We start from the raw sequence: 15,555 nt of genomic DNA, 5'->3' as shown, positions 1-15,555 counted from the left end.
GAGACTATTCTTATAAAGCAGCCTTTAGTTGTTCGAATTTAAGTCTTTGTTGTGATGATTCTAATATTTGACACCACTATTGGGTCCAAATTTGGTGTAGATCAGTGTATCTTGCGACAGAATGGCAATATTGTCTGTTTCTTCTCTTTTTTATCCACATACCAAAGCTGCCCAATAAATTTAAACTGGCCCGTACGGGGATCGAACCCGCGACCTTGGCGTTATTAGCACCACGCTCTAACCAACTGAGCTAACCGGCCCTGTATATTAATGAGTGACTCCGTTGACACGGACAAGAGGAAAAAGTTGGAGTCCTGCTGACAACGTAAGAATCTCGGCGTGCGGGGACCGGGCACATATTAACACCTGGCCGGTTAGCTCAGTTGGTTAGAGCGTGGTGCTAATAACGCCAAGGTCGCGGGTTCGATCCCCGTACGGGCCAGTAGGTTTTTATTGGTGTATATAATCAAGTTTAAAACCATCGCGTGAGTGTATCAGGCAGCCAAAGATATAAAGTATTCAATGTGTGCTACAAAGTGTTTCTCAGAGCTCCTCTGTCTGAAAGCAAACAACAAGAGAATTTAAACACAAGCTCTGATAGATGCCGACAATAATCTAAGTATAGACAATGTTTATAAATTCACTGTGGCTCATACAGGGTTTTTAGTTTGTTTTCTGTAAAGTGAGCGCAATACAAATCATTCTTGCCTGCTTGCTTTAGTGACAGTGTCCTTGGCCTGTGTGGACTGTATCAGCTAGGCTATACTTTTGAAGCAGAAAAATTTAAAATATGTTAATAATTAAATTAAAATCTATATACATAATAACGAATATATGAAAACAATCTAAAAAAATAAAATGTTTTACTAATTCTGCGATTGAAATCACAAATTTTAAGAAAAACTTTAGATTTTTCTTATTTAAAAGGTTTCAGTTTTGTAATTTTGGAAATGTAGTCTTTCCTTAAAAAAACCCAAAAAAACCCACCCCTCTCCAATAGTTTTGTTTATTTTTTAAAAACCTAGAACATCCACAAACATGCTGTCATCATATATACCAACAAACGCGTCATAAACTGCACAGGAGCAGCATACACTTCATTCCTCAAATCTTTAATAAAACCGAGTCTGCTGCAGCTTTGTGAAGCTGCCTTAACCATCAGAGACACATGTACAGCAGGTTCATACTCCAAAAACTCCTGAAGGCAAAGGGTCAGGAAATAAATCAGAGACAAAAAACAAAAACGAAAAAAAATGCCACATACATCCTGATCGCAGCTCCACAGTTACAGAAGCAGATGTCGGTCGGTCTTCTCTGAAAAACAGTGAGTGTTTTCTCTCAAGGAATGATTTCACATGAAGTGTTTAATCTCATAATGCGTTCAGCTTTTAAAGATGAGAATACACAGCAGCAGATCAACGACTGAAAAAAGATTTAAAAAATCTCAGTGGTTTCAGTCACTTCGTCAGACTTAGGTCAGATTGAGCTGGGAGACATTTATCGCATCAGCACCATCACAATGTATTCATTTCAAATCAGCTGGTCGCTGTTAATCTGTCTGAAGACCCCACCCATCTGGGATCACATGACTGTTAACTGGAAGATAACACTTTCTTCCTGAAAGTGTTCGACTTTTGAGAGCAGGGGTTACAAGCCAAATCAGGCTTGAAACTCTAATTTCTACGTTATGAAAGAGCGAGGAAACAAACCAGGAGTCCAAGGTGGTATTTAGTAGAGCGGCTGTGATTGGCTCCTGTGTCTTTGCTTAAGTAAATTGTGGAAAAATCCAACTTAGTCCTTTTCATTGAGGAGCTGTGTCTCACTCCCCCCTGTGTGGATAATCTTGAGCTGTGACTATTTTTCTTTCAACACCACCTCAGTCCAAAAGCTTGGAGTGCTCTATCCTGGTGATGGTCCAGTCTGGAGGAACTCCTTTAGTAAACTCCCTCTGGAATCTGTCAGAGAGGTAAAAGGAAAGATCAGAATGACTCCAAGTAACTGAAAAATGTACAGAAATATAAAAAAAAAAGATACTCACTCATAAATTGCAGTAAGCAGTCTCTTAGTTTCTGGTTCTCCTTCTCCAATGGCCATCTGGAAGATACGAGTTCCCTCCATGGAGTCTTCGGGAAGGCGTGCGCTCGTTAGATACCAGAAACGCATCAGGATGCTGACAAACTTCCTACCTGGAAACGTAAACAGTTCATTTCCACCTTTATTTATACAGGTAAATCTCATTGCACATATACACTATGTTGCCAAAAATATTCACTGTCTGCCTTCACACACATATGAACTTGCGTTACATCCCATTCTTAATCAATAGGGTTTAATATGTTGGCCCACGGCTTGGACATTCTCCAAGAAGCACATATGTGAGTTCAGATACTGCTGTTGGACAGGAAGGCCTGGCTCACAGTCTCAAAGTCAGGACTCTGTGCAGGCCAGTCAAGTTCTTCCACACCAAACTCGCTCATCCATGTCTTTATGGACCTCGCTGTTTGCACTTGTGCGCAGTCATGTTGGAACAGGAGGAGCCATGCCTATGCCTTCCCACAAAGTTGGGAGCATAAAATTGACAAAAACATCTTGGTATGCTGCAGCAATAAGAGTTCATTTCACTTGAACTAAAAGGCTGAGGTCATCTCCTAAAAAACAGCCCCACATCATAATCCCCCCTCCACAAAACTTTACACTTGGTACAATGCAGTCAGACAAGTACTGTCACCTGGCCCAAACTCATCCATCAATCCGATGGATGAGTCTGAGTTTAGCGGTAGGTGTCGAAGAAGAAGTGTCATCCATCACTCCAGAGAACAAGTCTCCCCTGCTCTAATACAGCAAATACAGCTGCTCGACCATGAAACCCATTTCAGATCATTGATCGTGAGCTCCCCCCTCTCGAATCCATTCTAGGTGCTTGATTTTATACACCCGTGGACATGGAAGTGACTGATTTGGATGGGTGAGTGAGTGCTCACTATAACGTACGTACTGGTGATATAGTGTATAACAAGTATACACATCTATTTCTGTATTTAAAGCTTCCTACTGCTGCACTCAGCAGTCCACCACAACCACAACAAGAGTGTTTGCTGGGGACTATTTTCAGCTGTGGACTAATACAGTATCTGAGGCTTTGTTGTACCAGTGAAAACAAACATGGCTCTCTGGGGACACCTCAGGCCCTCCAAGGTTTGGAGGCCTATCTCCACCTACCACCACTTCCCCTGCCGGTGGCGGACTCCCTCAGGTGTCGGTGCGTTGGTGGTTCTTTGTGTCTGGGGGTGGGTGTCCAGGTACACACCGGCTCACTCCTTGGCGGCCGCTTATCGGGGCCTGGAGCCTGGGGCTCGCTCGGGCCCCTTCGGGGGTGGGGTGCTCCCGGCCTCTCGGCCTGGGGCCCGGTCACTCAGGCACAGCTGGCGGCCGGCGGAGCTCACGGGCGCGTCACTGCAACTCCCCCTGGCTTCTGCTCCGCGGCTGCTGAGTGAACCCTCATCTGGGACTCTCCTCAGCTCTTACTGGAACAGTGGCGCGGCTGCCCCTCTGTTGGTCTTCCATGGTTTCTTGTGTTCTGGGGGCCTCTGGATGTCTGGAGTTTTGATCTCCTCCATACCTGCTTCACACCCTGGAGGACGGGGCTGTGGCCCCCCCACACTCCCTAGCAGATCGTTACATGGAGAAACCTTTGGAATACAAGCGCGCTGATCCACACAGGTATGCACACGGGTGTTCACTGCTCGTAGACCCAAATTACACCTTTCTTGGCTGCTACTTCGAAGCACATCTGTCCTGCGTGCTGCACAACAACATTGAATATTTAGTATTTACTGCTGTTTACACTTAGCTAGATTAATGCGATGGTGTTGTGTTTAGTATGTTGCTTTGTTTTTTGTTTTTTTTGTCTTTTTTTGCTTGTTTTCTATTCTTCTCTCAACAGGTGATCCAGGAGATTTTTATTTTTTTTCTCCCCCCCTTTCTCACTGTCCCTCTCCCCTTCTGTTTTTCCTTTCCTTCCTCTTTCTTTCTCCCTTTCCTATCTCTCACTCATGTCTGTCCCGTCTGTAACATCTGAAAATAAAATATAATAAATAATAAAAACAAAGATCGACCAAATGGACCAATACGGCAATGCCACGATGATCCATTTGGCAAAGTAAATCCATTGGGTATCCTTGTTGGTCTTCAGACAACAACTCTGATGGCTAAAGAACCAAATGGGACAGGCGGAAAAAAAAAAAAGAAAAAAGAAAAGAAAACAAACATGGTGCATGTTCATCTTAAGGAAGGAACACGTCACCCCAGTTTTAAACCTTCTTTATGATCGCAGCATTCGCAGCTGCACACGCCAACTGTGACATCATCACAGCCTCGTAAACATTTATACTAACGTCTGCAGACTTGCTGCAAGTCAGAAAAGACATCCACATGTCTTGAATAGAAGACGCCAAAATCGGAAGCAAAGTGACCGTGAAGCCCCCGCCCCACACCCGAGCTTCTCATCTTTTCCAGCGTCTGTCTCTCTGTGATCTGGGACTGGATCAAACCACTGTGAAGCACGAGGGGGAGTCAACTTATCAAAACCTTAAAAGGCCTCTCAGTGCTTCTTTCTTTGGGGTGTGTTGTGGGTGGTTGGATGTCTGTAGCACAGTCTGAGTCCTCAGACTTCAGAGGAAACTCACAAGCAGGTTTAAGGCCTTTCAGACAGTCTTACCCTGCCAGTAATCCTGACACTTCATGCTTACCGTTGTCATCGTAGAAGATTCCCACATCCCCGGGGGTTGTGTACATGATCTCATCGGGCTCTGCAGACAGTGCTTTCTTATAGTCGGAAGGCAGCAGGTTGCACTTTTCCTCCAGCTTCCCAATCAGCTGTATGGTTGAGAAATTTAGAACAAGCAAAATAAAAAGCCTTTAAAATCCTGAGTTTATCTTTTAAAACAAGGCCAGATGTTTTGATTATTGCATATTTAGTAGCAAAGCCCTGAACCTGAGGAGTTAGTCTTACTCTGGAGTCTCTTAAGGTGATTTAAATCTATCTAAATCACCTTACAGTATTTTAGAAGCACTTAGAAGGACACAGATGTCCTTCATACGTCTCTATTCTGTCAAACCTTCTGCTACTCTGCTCTCTACCTGAAGCACAAAACACAAACTGGCAGACAGTCTAAAAGATGGACAGGTGTAATAAAATGAAGCCAATGCTAAGCCTTAAACCTGCATTCCTTTTGATGGCCAGTAGGGGGCGATTGCTCTGCTTGTCTGACTGTAAATAAGTCTGCACAGCGATTAGTTACCTCGCTCTGTGACAGCAGTAATTTCCAGATGAGTTCACGGTCTCAGTTATGAATAAAGCGTGAAGGTCGTCATGTTCGAGGAGGGTATGCTCCTATGGTCATGTGACCGACTGTTTACCACCCAGAGAAGGTGTACTATCCTTGTTTTCTCAGTCAGAGAAAACAAAAATCCCTCAGCACGATACTCTTTAACAGAACTTCACCAACCAGTGAAACAACAACTAAGCAGATTTGTCCAGAGAGGAAACAGGAGTGAACTTTTCCATAGTGTCTCTGTTTGTTTAATAGGACTTGATAGGGTGATGTTGCTGACAACTCGGGTATGTTTCCAATAGTACCTCACGTCATCTTTTGTGTTTACCCCGGCCTCTTATCACAAGATACCCTGCAGTGTAATCAGACCTGGGTGATTGCAGGGTGACTGGCAGCCCTTCACACTTCAGTGACAGCCACGATCTCTTGGCGATTGTGGTAATTTCCTGAATTGCCGTCCTCTGGGCCTGCCGCAGCCCAACCTTTGTGAGATCATTTTACCTTCCAGCCCTGCTTCATCCAATGTTTATCAGTTAGAACAAAATAAAAATAAGTCATATGGCAAATTTTTTATCCCACAGAGCTAAACAACGACACTTCCACATTCCCACACATTAATAGTCCCCTAACAGGGTTTATTAATGTGGACATCTCCAGCTTCAGAGCTGGTTCAGACCGGCTGTGGCAGTCTGATGTGGTAAGTTCACTGTGCAGTAAACAGAAACGGTGTTGCCACAGCAAATAGATGGATCTGCATCCACCTCACCCCATATCCTGCATCCTCCTCTGTCACACCAACCCTCATCTTGTCCTCCTTCACTACATCCATGACAATTCTTTATTCAACATCCTTTGCCCAGTATATCCACTGTCCCTCCTCTGCACTAGGGCTGCCACAAACGATTATTTTGATAGTCGACTAGTCACCGATTATTTTTGCGATTAGTTGACTAATCAGATCATCATCCATTGAACGTAAAAGTACAGCTTATTGCACCAGCAGCATCTGCTCTTATATAACTATCATTAGCTTACAGCTTTAAGTGTTTAAGGTCTGTGCTAACTAAAAATAAAGACAAGATGATAGTTAATTGAATTCTAATTAAATGCGCAGATTGTTTCGGTGGAGTTTAATAAACTCAGCCGATTTACTCAGGAACAAATAAAATACTGAAAAAAGCCAAACAATAACATTTTTAAGTTATCTAAGTGACTTGTATATGTTTAACCTGAGTAGGGCGGTGGGTTTGAAAACGATCTGCCGGGAGTCCGGTGCTCTCATGGCCCCCGGCTAGCTATCGAGCTAGTGGGTAACAGACGCCTCCGAAAACGTCGGAGCGCTTTTGAAAATATGTGGTGTCTTGATAAACTGAGCAGATATTTGAGGTTTACACAGCTACATTCTCGCCTGAAAATATGTTAAACGTTTATTTTGTGACCCAGAAAGAATAATAAGAGTAATATTAAAACTAACTAGCTGCCGCCATTGTTGACAACTGCGCTGGGCCGCGCTATGAATTCTGGGACACAGTTTCTTCTTCTTCGGGGTTTAACGGCAGCTGGCATCCTTGTACATGCAGTGCTGCCATCTTCTGTTTCAGTCCGTTATTACACTCTTAAATCCTGCTACTTATTCCTGCTTTTGGGATCTTACAAAGCTTCAAACGACGCGTCGACTATTAAATCAGTCGTCGACGATTTTGATAGTCGACGTAATCGTGACTAGTCGACTAATCGTGGCAGCCCTACTCTGCACACGTCCAAATCATCTCAGCCCAGCCTGAGCTGACCCTCTGATGTACTCATTTCTAATCCTGGTTACTCCTAATGACGATCTTCAGTTCTTCCTCCTGTTTTAGTGCATTAAACGACTCTGCATAATTTACTGCAGGTACTTTAAACAAATTATAACGTTAAAGCTCTTGCACGTTTATGCTACTTTAGCAACATTTTCTTTAAGCTCTGTAACAGCCCACCGATGCTCTCATTTCCTGTGGTCCTCTCCTCTGTTACCAAGTGAATTTGTGCCTGATGCGGGTGTATTTAGCGCACTCACATCTTTAGCTACGAGGCCCTCTAAGGCTTCAAACTGGCACTGTGACAGCAGCCTGGAAACATGAGAGAAGGCCTGCAGAAAACAGCACACCATCATTAATAACACATTAACACACAGCACGGAGGAAATCTGGGCTCTGCAGCTCAGCCTTCCACTCACCTGCTTCGCCCCCTCCGTGAACTCCTCTATACTGAACTCTTTGTCGAAGTACGTCCTGATAAGGAAGTAGTAAATCCGGGTGCGGAACCAGATGAAGGGGTTCGGGATGCCGACCACCACCACCTTCTGGTGCTTCTGCTCTCCCTGGTCCGAGCTATAGCGACGGACAGCGGCGGGAGAACAGGGAGGTAGTCGCCTGTTACCGAGCCGGTTCAGGACGAGTCGCTCTTTTAAAAACAGGCGATTGAAGCTAAATGTTGACTGCAACCTGAAACAACCTCTTAACATGGGCAGCGCCATCTTTTTCCGTAGGTTTGCTGAAGCCAGAGAGCGTCTGATAAAGTGAAGAACTGCCATTCTTTGAACTTCGGGACTTCATAGGGGGCGCTCGCTAGATAGGCATCTAACGTTTGTAGCCAACATTGTCAGTTTAACGGGGTAAACGTTTTCCTTTGGCTTACCGACCTTTCCAATATTTAGTTATCGCTTGGAAACTGGAACTACTGAGGAATAACCGACCAATCAGCACGCATTAGCAAAATGCTAGCGTTTTGTGAGCAAATCGGCTTCCCGTAAGAAAAGCTAACGGACATAAGCGTCATTTTTATCTAGGTGAGACACACTATTGATGCTCTATTTGTGAAAATAAACAAACAAACAAACATGGGCTTTTTTGTTTTATGATCATTTATATTAAGGACCAGCCTGAGTGCGTCCTCTGCTGCTCCTCCTGCTGACCCACAGCTAGTTTATGTACAATGGAATTAACAGGAAGTGGACGGTCTTTCCCCATATCTGCTCTGGGCGAAGCTTTCTTGTCCATCCTCTTTTATCTTCCGGTTAGAAACACGTCACACATTAAAAACCTGCAAACAGATATTCATAAAACACACAGTGACGCAGTTTTTTTTAATATCATTAAAATAAGCCTAGCAGTTACGAATAATTTAAAGTTTATTCCGCTTTTCTTTTAAAGCCAACTTTTACAGTTATTTTTCGTTTCTATGGGGAACTTTGATAACGTAACACCCAGTGTGAGCGTTTACAATCACTGACTGAAGACTTTCTACGTCAAATCATGTTAAATGGAGCTCCAGGAGAAAATACCTGTGCCGGTCTTCGCAGCAGTAGACAGGGAGGTGTTTCTGAGGAACATTTATCCACAGGTGAGACGGATGTGCTTCACTGCACGAGGGCAGGGCCGCAGGAAAAAGAGACAGCAGCAGTTCACATGAGCACCATCACACTCGCTCGTACATATTCCCCACTACAGCTTGCTCTATAAAAATAATCCAGCCACTTCTTATTGCCACAGAAAATACACTATAAAAGTAAAAAATACCCAAGTTTTAACATCAAAATTTTCTTAAATACTGAAAGTGCTCCTTATGGAGAATCACATGAATTATGTATTGGATCATTATTATCGATTCATTTACGTGTAGTTTGCTTTAATGCCGCAGCTAGAGATAATTTGAATGATTTATATCCTAATCTAGGTAAACGGACGTTTATTCTGAAGGGATGTGAGGGCTGAGAAAGTATATTTCACTTCCTCTCCCTCCTAAAATCAAAGAGCTGATCTTCAGCATTCAAGCTAACAAATTGTTTAGGCTGAGGTTTAATTTGGTTGTGAAAAAGTGTGAAGCTTTTCCAGACACAATGCAAGACAACTGAAAAACTTTCACAGTAAAAACAATCAACTTGGACTTTGTTACTAATACTTCACTGCTATCAGGGAAGTTTTTATGCACGCAGTGTTGTGCAGTGTCTCAGCCATCCCTGATTTCTTTGTATTTTGCCCAGAACATGGCAAATAGGGGCAGCAATTTATTCAAATACACACATGTGTATGTGTATTCAAATGTGTATAAAACACATTTTATAAGGCAAAAACGGAGTTTGTATAATTCTAACAAACTTTAAATTCAACATTTTTCTGACCACCTTTATTCCGAAATACAGCCTGAACTCTCTTTGGCAGCTTTCTTTAAGTAGTCTTCAGAAATAGTTCTCCAGGTTTCTTGAAGGACATCCAAAGCTCTTCTTTGGATGAAGTTTCAGTCTAGTCCAAAAGCACCACTGAACGACACAGGAAATCATTCCTGCCTGTGACCATCTCCCTATACAACTCATCCACCTAACACACCGTATACTGCAACTGCCGCTGAAACTGCTTCTTCTTTTGTCCTCCACTTGTCCATTTTTTTTTTCATTTTTTTAAGGACACACTGCACACCATGCTGACATATGCCGGTTTTTATCAATTAGCTCTTTAAAGGATCATCATGTTGGTACAGAGAAAAAGTTTTTATTGCTATTGGACTGTGTTATCTTCAATTGTCCAGTGGGGGTCAAGTAAATTGCTTAACTTTTGGATCGTAGGCACGTTAATTTGAAATCAGTAATAAAGACTGGAGTGAAGTGTTTCCTCGGGTTTGTTATCCCTGCAGCGTCAACCGGCTGTTCTCAGAGGCGTGTCTCTGGGTCCCTGTCTGGAGAAGTGGACAGTTGACTATCTTGGAGAAAAAGGAGGAGACAAGGAGGTAAAGATTCATGTGTCCACGGTGCCCCAGATGGATTTCCTTCACAAGAACTTTGCCTACAAGTAAGCTGACGTGCACACACACAAGTTTGTATTGCTTTTTAAGAATAGAGCATTTTATTAAACCAGCTCTGAGTGTCACACAGCTCTTTAAAGCTACAAAGAGCCAATACGTCCTCACAGTGATAGATGTAAACACACAGACAGCAATAAATCTCCACACTTGTCATGTGCTCCACGTTGACAGGACTCTGCCATTTAATGAATTTGTGAGAAGAGCATCAGAGAAGAAACACTCTGACTTCTTCCTGTGTGAGGTGAGGATCAGAGAGCACGTAATAAAATACACAAATGTATTCTTTTAATGAGAAACTGCTGGGTTTGGTTTCAGGATGAGAGCTACTACCTTCGTTCGCTTGGGGAGGACGTCCGAAAGGTACAAAGAAGACTTTCAATCTCACAAAGAATGGAGCCTGATGACTTTTTTGGGGTGTACATTGCAAGTCGTAACTACAGGAGCTTTCTCTTCTCTCCTGCAGGAACCGGCTGAGCTCAGCAAACAGTTCCCGGGCTTGGCGGAGGACTTTCACACACCTGACTTCTTTGAACCTGAGCAGTTCTTCTCCAGCGTGTTCCGCATCAGCTCCTGTGGTCTGCAGCTGTGGACGCACTACGATGTGAGTTTCAGAGGTAGCTGTTGCAGGACTGTCGGTGTATTTTTCTAAACATGCACGGTCCCTTCTTCTTGGTTTTTTGCACTTTGGTTTCTTTAGGTGATGGACAACCTGCTGGCTCAGGTGACCGGAACAAAGAGAGTGGTCCTCTACAGCCCCCAGGATGCTTTGCACCTCTACCTGTCAGGTTAGTGGCTGTAAAAAAACAGGACTTCCTGTTAGGTTTAATGCTGAAAAAGTATCACATGTACTGTGTCCACTCTTAGTAAAGGGACAGTTGGCACCAAAATCACATGAAGAGGTTTTGCAGATGATTCTGCCATGAGTTGCCTGTTTTGGGAGATATCTGCAGGATCTTCTCGAACACATTAGAAGAACAAGTACCTACTGGTTTAGCATTCAGGTTGCTAAATGTTGGTTTTTGAAGACGCAGGTTAAAGTTATCCACCAACAGGCATGAGCTTGGTTAGCAGCGTGTTTCTCATTGTTTCCCATTAGGCGATAAGTCAGAGGTTTTGGACATTGACGCCCCCGATCTGAAGCGGTTTCCTAAGTTTGTGAGAGCAAAGAGATACGAGTGCGTGCTGGAGCCCGGAGATCTGCTTTTCATCCCCGGTAGGTGGAGTGCTTCATTCCTCCTACAGCCAAACATGAAACACGACTGAACCCAGCGTCCCTGTTTTCCACAGCTCTGTGGTTTCACAACACGCTCGCTCTGCAGTTTGGAGTGGGCGTTAATATCTTCTGGCGCCATCTACCTGCAGACAGCTACGACAAGAAGGATCCGTACGGTAACAAAGACCCCGTGGCTGCAACGCGAGCGCTTCAGGCCCTGGAGAGGGCGCTTCACACTCTGGATGAACTGCCAGCAGAGTATCGGGACTTCTACGGGCGGCGCATGATTCAGCGCATTCAGAAGAGGACGTACTGCGACGGGAAAATAGACGCGGAGCAGAACTCTACATTACCCAGCAGTCCATTTACTAAACCTGGATGAGTTCTGAGACATGTGAAGTATCCAGTAAAGCAGCACTGCTTTGCTCAGCGGGGAGGTCGACTGTTGATAGTTTGACTGTGTGTTGTGTACAAAAAATTGAAAGTGGAGCTGAAAAATGAGACAGTCCACAGAGGAAACATGGATGCAGCTCACCTGTTTATTCCTTTAATAAAGCTTAAAGACTGAATGGAAAGGGGTGTGGCCACTTCTGAATGGCAATTGACAGCTTGACCATGTTTGTGGTGATACATGAAGAGAGATAAAATACTGTGCAAAAGTCTTGAGCAGACTCTTATATTTTGCTTCTAAGCAGTCAGACTTTCTTGTAAATTTTTAAAGTGGGTGTGAACAATGGTCCTCCAGCTCTCTAAAGGTCTGTCTAAGAGTTTTGCTTGGCTGCTTTTTCACTCATTTTCAGTCCAGTCCTACTGCCTGACCATTTCCATTATTACCCTTTGGCTGTAAAAGGCTGATGAGGTATTGTTGTCAACCTGCCGGGCAGACGAGCAGACACCCAAGTTTGCGAATGCGATAATGTGAGAACCAAATGACGTACGAACTTCAAAGTGACACCATAGGTGCAGCTACTAAAAATCTCAGACAAGTCCGAATCTAAGTGACCTTAACCTCAAGGTTTTTCTGAAAATCATAACTTTAGAAAAAGGTGATGTATTAATCTCCTATGAGGCTGAGGGGTAGAACTAGTGTTGGCCAGTATTTTTTGACTTATTTGTTATTTAGGACAATTAATGCTAGGCACCTAGCTAAAGAAATTAACTGGTAATGTGCCAACGGCAAGTTGTATTTTATCTTTAGGTATTCTTTTACTCGCAGCCTGTCAGAAAAGATGCCAAAGACAACAGGTTAACAGGAAAATTTGAAGAAACTTGACAAAAGAAGTGGCAGGCCTAAAGACCTATATGTAGCAGATGAACAGTATCTGAAAAGCATGTTTTTAAGAAACAGAAACAATTCCAGCAAACACCTGACACAGGACGTGAGAAATGCATCAGCTGAAAGTCTAGAGTTTCCACTGAAGCCTGGTCAGAAATGCTCTCAGTGGACAGGTCGATGTAAGAAGCCATTCTGAAGGAATATAAAACACTCTGTTATGGTGTGAAGCTGAATTTCAGTCAGTGGTGTTGGAGATGTCAAAACTGATGGACTTAACAAGGAAAAGTACAGTCAGATTTTGATGCGACGTTCAGTACCATCTGGCAAGCCTGTGATCGACAACAGCTTCATTTTTCAGCATGACGATGATCGCAAACATGCTACCAGTGCATTAAAAGCACATCTAAATAGAAAAACAGCAAATGGTTCAGTTTAAATTTTTTATTGCACGAAGGTTACAGTCCTTTGCTTCCTTACAAACAGTTTAAAGCTCTGTAAACAGTGAAGCAGCATCTCCCCAGTGTGCTCTGTATCTCCTGCTAACACCGCTTTGTGAGTCCCTGTCGTCACATTTCGTCAGTAAGTCTCAGCCTTTACGTGAGTGCACAAGAGCCAACCAGTGACCGACTACGTGAAGCAGGAAAAAGCTCCGAGATACGACTGTTTCCCAGAAGGAGACGGATACACGCTGTGGGCAAAAACTTTCAGTAAACTGCTGGCTACGTGAAAAACTCCAAAAATGTTCTGAATGATCAGATCATGTTTGAGGTGCTACAAAAACCATCTTGCATAGTTGACAAACACCCAGACTTTAACCCAATTTTAAAACTAGTTTGGCTTTGGATGCAAAAAGAAAAAAAAAAAAACAACACGAAGCTGAAGGTAACAGTCTGAGCCGTCGCTAACGGCGCCGTGCACCGTCCTGAATGTCTCTTCCCTCAGTTTGACTTAGGAGAAGAAACGTCTCGGTGAAGAGCAGCAGAGAGTTGGGGGAGGAAGCGCAACATTTTGTGGGCCCGGTTCTGGTTCAACCACAGTCACAATGAAAGTACACGAACGGGCGCACCCCTCAGTTCCTTCATGTACTTTCTGGGTGTGTGCATGATGCTACGAAAAACACTCATCGGAAAGAAAACAAAGAAATGGCACATGGCTTGTTGGTGTTCTCTATTCTGTGGATAACTGTGATTTTTTTGTGTTTTATTAAAGTTGCTATTAGGCAGCTGAAAGAGAAACCCAGAAAACTGGATGATTCCCTTTTTAAGCCAGTTTTTGGTTAAAATCACGATGAAGCTGCTGCTTGCAGTTGGTGCTATGGAGTCTGCGCCATGCCGCGGCTGGACTTCATCTTCTCCAGTCTTTTAGAAAGGTGGCTGTTGTTGGACTCGAGCTCCTCAATCTTGTCCAGTGCCGATCGCAGCTGTTGGATTGAACAGGAGGAAAGAGAACAGATTATCTTTGAATTAGAGCCTCTTAGATTATCCAGCTTGTAATTCTGGGGTGAGAAAACGATACTCTACCTCTCTCTGGAGTTTCCGTTTCTCGGCCTTCAGGTCGTCCTCAATTTTTTCAGCGTTCTCGGCAGCAGACTTGTAGCGCGTCACCTGACCCTCGAGTCTGGTCACCTGCACAACAAAGAAAATCCATGATTTAAAGCTCAGCATTTAAGTCTTTAAAGGTGCTAAAAGCAAGCATTTTATTTTGAAAATTTAAAAACTTTGACACTCCATACTTGAAAAGCCAATTAAAATATGTTTGAGAGATTAAGTCTGAAATGTTTTCAACTTTTACTTTCAAGATCCAGCTAGTGCTAAGCAGAAGCCCCAGCTCATTTCATCTTGTGTTTGTCAGACTGGTTAGTTCATTGTTTTACTGGTTCAGCTCCCTCTCCAGTGAGTTTTAAACTGCAGATGGTGAGCTTCAGCTCCCCATCAGGAACCCCACATACAGGTGGAGAATTTGTTAATCCAATGCTACATGTAGATGGAGAGCAGAATAAGGAGTTGGGGTCTGACCAGAGAACCAAAGAATCACAAAGAGCCATCTGACACTGGGGGCCTTTAAACACAGACCTTCCCTGCATGCAGGGGGAGAGAAATGAGCTAGCTGATTAGCAGTGGCTGAAATTTCAAAATAAAACACACACAGTATATTTAATAATTTTTATCTGCTTACATTTTGTTCTAATGCCGTCGCTTCCTGCTCTGCCTTCACGAGTTTGAACTTCAACTCGCTGATCTGCCTGTTGGAGTCCCCTAGAAGGAATTTAAAAAGAGATTAATTTTTTTTTTTAAATCACAGACACGAACTTAAAAACTAGCAGGCTGTTTCTGATTTATTTGACTTACTCTGTAATTCCATTATGTTTGGATCGTTTCCATTTTCAATAATTTCAGCGTCTGGGCTGGTGTCTGTGCCGTTCTTCTGAGTTTTCTGTTCCAACTGGGCTTTTAGTTTCTTTACCTGTACAAAACAAACGATGAATTTAAAACAAGACACCGGAGGCGCTGGTGCAACTGGAGAAGTAAGATTCATACAGATGTGCCAGACAGACTTATAGAAATATAAACCTGTTCACCTGCTCTATCATTTTCTCACGCTCATCCACCAGTTTCCTCAGGCGAATCTCTGAAATTAAAGCACATGTTTTAGGTAAAAAAAATAAATAAATAAAAAATTAAAAAAAAGAATCGCAGCATATTTGCAACTGTTTAATAATTACAACGACTTTGTTCCATCTTAAAAAGGAAAATAAGATCACATACCAGGGGTGGGAGGACCCGGAGAGATGATAGGGAGGGGGCTGGGGTTGATGCATGCAACAGAGCAGGCATCCAATGAGGGCGTGATGGAGTGGTGTGTGAGGGATGGGAGGGGGGTGTTAGCATGCACAAACT

At 43.4% G+C, this 15,555-nt stretch overlaps 3 protein-coding genes and 2 non-coding genes across 6 annotated transcripts; 2 read left to right on the top strand and 3 right to left on the bottom strand.

The window, feature by feature from the left end:
* Positions 1-186: 186 nt before the first annotated feature.
* trnai-aau (transfer RNA isoleucine (anticodon AAU)) lies at positions 187-260 on the bottom strand. The gene has a single exon. It is a non-coding gene; the product is annotated as a tRNA-Ile (tRNA).
* A 108-nt stretch (positions 261-368) lies between these two features.
* trnai-aau (transfer RNA isoleucine (anticodon AAU)) lies at positions 369-442 on the top strand. Its single transcript has one exon. It is a non-coding gene; the product is annotated as a tRNA-Ile (tRNA).
* A 558-nt stretch (positions 443-1,000) lies between these two features.
* Positions 1,001-8,396, bottom strand: maip1 (matrix AAA peptidase interacting protein 1). 2 transcript variants are annotated; one of them, XM_085250065.1, is made up of 5 exons: positions 7,549-8,394; positions 7,390-7,461; positions 4,749-4,875; positions 2,039-2,186; positions 1,001-1,955 (listed from the first exon to the last, which is right to left on the bottom strand). In XM_085250065.1, the coding sequence occupies exons 1-5, from the start codon at positions 7,903-7,905 to the stop codon at positions 1,877-1,879; spliced, it is 783 nt and encodes a 260-aa protein (XP_085106191.1). In that variant the 5' UTR covers positions 7,906-8,394; the 3' UTR covers positions 1,001-1,876. The 2 variants fall into 2 exon arrangements, with proteins under 2 accessions (XP_085106191.1, XP_085106192.1); XM_085250066.1 differs by lacking the exon at positions 7,390-7,461 and having other exon boundaries at positions 7,549-8,396.
* Positions 8,397-8,435: 39 nt separating this feature from the next.
* Positions 8,436-11,957, top strand: tyw5 (tRNA-yW synthesizing protein 5). The gene is made up of 8 exons (XM_085250064.1): positions 8,436-8,714; positions 10,002-10,156; positions 10,341-10,410; positions 10,485-10,529; positions 10,633-10,770; positions 10,867-10,954; positions 11,266-11,382; positions 11,457-11,957. Exons 1-8 carry the CDS (start codon positions 8,634-8,636, stop codon positions 11,762-11,764), a joined length of 1,002 nt encoding a protein of 333 aa, XP_085106190.1. The 5' UTR covers positions 8,436-8,633; the 3' UTR covers positions 11,765-11,957.
* A 1,127-nt stretch (positions 11,958-13,084) lies between these two features.
* Positions 13,085-15,550, bottom strand: LOC146557141 (leucine-rich repeat flightless-interacting protein 2-like). The gene is made up of 5 exons (XM_085250067.1): positions 15,237-15,550; positions 15,007-15,121; positions 14,834-14,913; positions 14,179-14,283; positions 13,085-14,078 (listed from the first exon to the last, which is right to left on the bottom strand). Exons 1-5 carry the CDS (start codon positions 15,246-15,248, stop codon positions 13,971-13,973), a joined length of 420 nt encoding a protein of 139 aa, XP_085106193.1. The 5' UTR covers positions 15,249-15,550; the 3' UTR covers positions 13,085-13,970.
* Between the last annotated feature and the right edge of the window lie 5 nt (positions 15,551-15,555).

Source organism: Mchenga conophoros, linkage group LG16 (genome assembly GCF_057382185.1).
Source record: "Mchenga conophoros isolate Kocher_MC1m ecotype Shallow Benthic linkage group LG16, M_conophoros_male_GT1.1, whole genome shotgun sequence".
NCBI lineage: Eukaryota > Metazoa > Chordata > Actinopteri > Cichliformes > Cichlidae > Mchenga > Mchenga conophoros.
Note: the sequence above shows the minus strand (reverse complement) of the source record. Positions and strands in the feature narration are given on the sequence as shown.